We start from the raw sequence: 5,000 nt of genomic DNA on the forward strand, positions 1-5,000 counted from the left end.
TAAAGAAGATTCTGAACACAAAGCAACGGATAATAAGAAAGATGACACCGATGATAAGGATAACGACGAGGAATGGGAGACCTACACATATTACCAAATGAGGATAACGACCAGGTCAGGGTTTTACGAATATCCCGTCCCCGTCACCGGGTACCGAAAAAAACAAAAACATTCCAAACATTCTGGGGCATCGGCATCATCGCCATCTGGACCCACTCCGACTCCATCGTCTCTGTCTGATTCTGTCAGATTGAGCAACAGTCTGCCTAGCACTAGCACCGGGCGTCGTGGAAGAAGCAGCCTTGAGGAAAACCCCGAGTCTTATCATTCAGATTCCGGGGAACTTAACGATGGCGTCTTTGGCATTGACTCGTTCACGCAGCAACGCAAGAGAAAAATCAGTACGTTCGGGTTTTCATACATCGATCCCTCTGTGTTTGTCGAGTACCCCAGTCTCAAAGGACACATGCACAATTTGGTTCCCTCTTATAAATCAGCTAAAAAAGTTCCACAGCGACGATCTTCTCAACCGTCCTTCCTGACCCCGTCGTTCCCCGACAAACCGTCTAGTAGTCGTTCCCTTGGACGCAGACGAGGGTCATCTCCGGCCAATCTTCTACGGGAGTCTTTTCATAGAAGAACCCAAAATCTGGGCCAGCACGGACTGTCCAGTTCTTACAAGTTTTTAAGTGACGACAATATGCTCAACGCCAGCTTTAATAATTCCACGCGTAATGCTCTCACCACAATTTCCTCATCACCATCCCTGCCAACATTATCGCGTGCGTCTCCATCATCCACATCAACGTCCTCATTACCACCATCGCCATTATCATTGTATTCGTTCCCATCAGCACCGTTGTCATCATCGTCGTCACTGCCTTCGTCATCACCGTTGTCGGAATCGGAATTATCATTACTGCCAGCCGAATCTTCATCATCGTTTTCGTCACAAGAAATTGTCATAAGGGCAGACATGCACTCTCCAAGCTTTGAGAGTCAATATTTTGATCCGAAAACTCAACCTGATCAACAACAACATCGTCTCCACAGTATGGATAGTATTTCACAGTCACCGCCACCTTCCCCTCCCCCTCATCTTCCAAAGGAGACTAAAAAATCTCAATCAAGTTGTTCTTATTCTACCAGCGCAAAGGTCATAACGGCAGTCTGTAGTGATGAAATAACAAAAGTCGGCACCCGTAAAATAGCTACAGATAAAAGTTCCAATTTCTGTGAAATCCGACCCGTTTCTTCCATCAAAAGTTGTTACAATAACTCTGTATCAGTGGGCGTATCTTCTAGGTTGCGATTCAAAAGACCAACGTCTCCGTTAGTTAACGACAGCGTCACAACAAGTAATAACATTTATGACAACAACTCATGTAAGAATAGTGGCGATAATAAGAATAGCAGTTTAACCATTGCCTCTCAAAATCAAATCTCAACATCGAATGAAAGCTCTGAATCTCAGCAAGATGCGTCAATATTGTCGTCATCTTCACCATCATCCTTATCGTCGACACATCCATCATCATCATCATCATCGTCATCTACATCGCCATTACCCATCCACTTTAACTATTCTAATCTCAGTGGCACATCGTCCCCAAACGAAATATCCGAATCAGAATCTACAGACGGCGTGAAGTCTGACACGACCTCTGCGAATGTCTCCAACACGCACGCCGGCAACGGATGGTCTTGGGGCGCCTCGGGATATTTCGATGTCTGCAATTCTAATTCTGCTTCTGCAACCTCTCTCATCACCTCGCCACAAATAACAGTAACAGAAAATCACGACAATGAATCGGCTTTTGAACTGCTACAAAGACCCAAACATGGTAGCGATGGTGACAGTGATTCTGAGAGCGAAACTAGAACACTCGTTCATCCTTCAAGGAGATCTTCTTGGTCCTCCTTTTCCTCGTGTATTGAAAATGGCCACAAAACAAGGCAGCAGTCCTTTTCAGAAAAACTCAATTCCAACGACGTCCCAAATTCTCGAACAACGTCCTTTTCTATCATCGAGAATTGCTCAATCCCAAACTGCTCAACGAATAACGATTGTTCAAAATCGCACCATCACCCGGCCTCAAGTCTTTCAGAACTTCCAGAATCAAATCATGTGCTTTCACAATCGTTGCCCAATCACCCCGACAGAAATTACCACTTATTACCGTGTCCCATCGACCATTGCCCACATTTCCATTGCTTCTCGGAGCATTGCCAAAGCCCGCACTTCCCCTCGGAAAAGTGTCAGCTCGGAGACTTCTCTCCCGTCTCCCCTGGCTGTGAGATTCAGAAAGGGCAACAACAACAACAACAACAAACGGAACTCGAAGCCAAACCCAGACAATTTTTCGGGAAAACATGCAGCCATCCCGAATGCCCCTCTGAATTCTGCCCGATACCAACACACGCCCCTGATTATGATTACGTTGGAGACGTACACGATTCTATTTTTATCGCCACTTTTATGAGGGAGTCGCCTCTTACTCCCACTCCTCCCATTATCTCTCTATCCGAATCTCAAAAAAGCGATAACAGGATTCGTAGTGAAAATCATCATCATCATCATCATCGTGATAATAGCGATAGCAACGAAGACATTATTGGTGGTGATATCGATAGCGTCAACAAACCAGATCACCCTGGGAACAACTATGACTGTGACGACGATTTAGATTTTTGTGGAAATGAAGAAGGGTTTCTAGTGTTAGAAATGGAGGAAGTGATGGTGAAGGACGTGTATTGTGGAATCAGGGTGGTGAGCAGCGATGGTAGTTGTGATAGTCTGAAGCCGGATTATCCTCGGTTCGAGAACAGGAATAGGAGTCAGTGTTGTTGTTGTGAATGTCACTCGAAGAGGGAGACAGGAGATAGGAATACTAATCTCCATCATCATCATCAACATCATCACCATGGAGACGGGTCGTCATGTACATGTACAAGCCAACTTTGTCAAACTGATTCAACTGGTGTCATCGATGGTAAGAGTTCAGATCTAACGATAACGTCTTTATTTGCCTGATTGTTGTTTGTTTTTTGTTTTTTAATTATTTTGTTAGGTTTGCTTTATGTTTCTGTGCTTGTTCTTTTTTTTCTTTTTTTTTTAATTTCTTTTTTATTTAGATTTCTTTTTTTTTTCTTTTGTTGTGGTTTTTGTTTGTTTGTTGTTTTTTTTTTTTTCTTCTATATATATATTTTTTTTTGGGTTGGGAGAGGGGGGAGGGGGGTTGAAAAAGAAATTCTTGTTGTTTATGCGAGAATTTTTTGTGTGTCTGTTATTTTAAACCTCACCGTGGTGGTGGCGATGATGAAGTCCCAGGTTCGAGAGGTTGTTTTTTTTTGCCAAGGAAATTCAATCCGATTTTGTGTTTGAAGGACGGGTTTTCTGGCCAAATTTTTAAATACCTCGTCTTTCCAGGGGTACTGCACTGTATATAATTAACTCACTGGTTAAAAAAAACAACAAGCAAATCAAACAAAAACAACGAAATCATGTGACGTTTGAAGCCGTTGTTGACGGCCTCAGCAACGTTTGTTTGATATATATGTATGTATATATCGTGTTTACTTGAAAAAGGTCAAAGGTCGAAACGTCGTCGTTTGTTTTGTGTTGTTCCCTTATGTGTGTGTCAAATTAACTCCCTTCACCTTTCTCTCCAACGTCTGTTATGACATCCATATAAGGAGAATACAGAATTATGTAATAATATTATTCTTTCACTTTCATCCGGAAATCCGGACTTTTCGTACTGTGTTGAAATAACTATTATAATAACATACCTGCCGAATTTTACGAATGTTTCGTAATTTTACGAATTTTAGACAAATTTCATGGCCAAATACGAAGTTTTATGGAAAATTACGAATTTTTAATTCTTAGTAATACTTAAATAGTAATAATAATAATAATGATCAGAAGAAGAATAATAACTACTACTACTACTACTACTACTACTACTACTACTACTACTACTACTACTACTACTACTACTACTACTACTACTTTTACTACTACTACTACTACTACTACTACTACTACTACTACTACTACTACTACTACTACTACTGATAATAATAATAATAATAATAATGTGATTGTTCGTACGCAATTTCAGAAATTACGATTTTCCTTGTCAAATTACTTTAAAAAATGACCCAAAAAAAGACTAAATTTGAAAGTTTTCAGTTTGGCAGGTCTGTAATAATAATGGTAATTTGATTGGCTGGGTGTTTTACATCCTGGGGGAAAGCCCCGTTTGGAATAATGTTGTTAAGCAATTAGGGCAATCAACAAAAAGTCCCCAAGATTTCGCTTCCGTATCTTTCCCACTAGATATGCACATAATAATAATAATAATAATAATAATAACAACAACAACAACAACAACAACAACAACAACAACAACAACAACAACAACAACAACAACAACAACAACAACAACAACAATAACAATAACAATAACAATAACAATAATAATAATAATAATAACAATAACAATAATAATCATAATCATAATCATAATAATAATAATAATCATAATCATAATCATAATCATAATCATAATCATAATCATAATAATCATAATAATAATAATAATATTTGGTCATCATTTTTTTTAGTTCTTTATCTATCTATCTATCTATCTATCTATCTATCTATCTATCTATCTATCTATCTATCTATCTATCTATCTATCTATCTATCTATCTATATATTTCTTTATCTATCTATCTATCTCTCTATCATCTATCTCTATTTATCTATCTATCTATCTATATATTTCTTTATCTATCTATCTATCTCTCTATCATCTATCTCTATCTATCTATCTATCTATCTATCTATCTATCTATCTATCTATCTATCTATCTATCTATCTATCTGTAAATTTATTTATTTATGTACTTATTTTTCCATCGATCCAACTTGTATTTAATTTTTTAATAAATATATTTATTGTCTTTTTATATATGTTTGTTCATATCTG

The 5,000-nt window shown here is 38.4% G+C and overlaps 2 protein-coding genes across 7 annotated transcripts in view; one reads left to right on the plus strand and one right to left on the minus strand.

Annotated features, from left to right (window-relative positions):
- The window catches only part of LOC144955846 (uncharacterized), a 340,128-nt gene that overhangs the window by 215,892 nt on the left and 119,236 nt on the right, over positions 1 to 5,000 (minus strand). The window lies entirely within an intron of this gene.
- The window catches only part of LOC144955844 (uncharacterized), a 136,511-nt gene that overhangs the window by 82,789 nt on the left and 48,722 nt on the right, over positions 1 to 5,000 (plus strand). For 3 of the 6 annotated variants that reach the window (XM_078886045.1, XM_078886046.1, XM_078886044.1), the window contains exon 2: positions 1 to 2,993. This exon is cut by the window's left edge and continues 836 nt beyond it. The exons of the other annotated variants lie outside the window; for them this stretch is intronic. In XM_078886045.1, the coding sequence (XP_078742171.1) occupies positions 1 to 2,993 (2,993 nt within the window). The remainder of the gene's footprint in view (positions 2,994 to 5,000) is intronic. 6 annotated transcript variants of the gene reach the window in all.

Source organism: Berghia stephanieae, chromosome 10 (genome assembly GCF_034508935.2).
Source record: "Berghia stephanieae isolate SIO BIC M18660-M18661 chromosome 10, UCSD_Bste_1.3, whole genome shotgun sequence".
Lineage (NCBI taxonomy): Eukaryota > Metazoa > Mollusca > Gastropoda > Nudibranchia > Aeolidiidae > Berghia > Berghia stephanieae.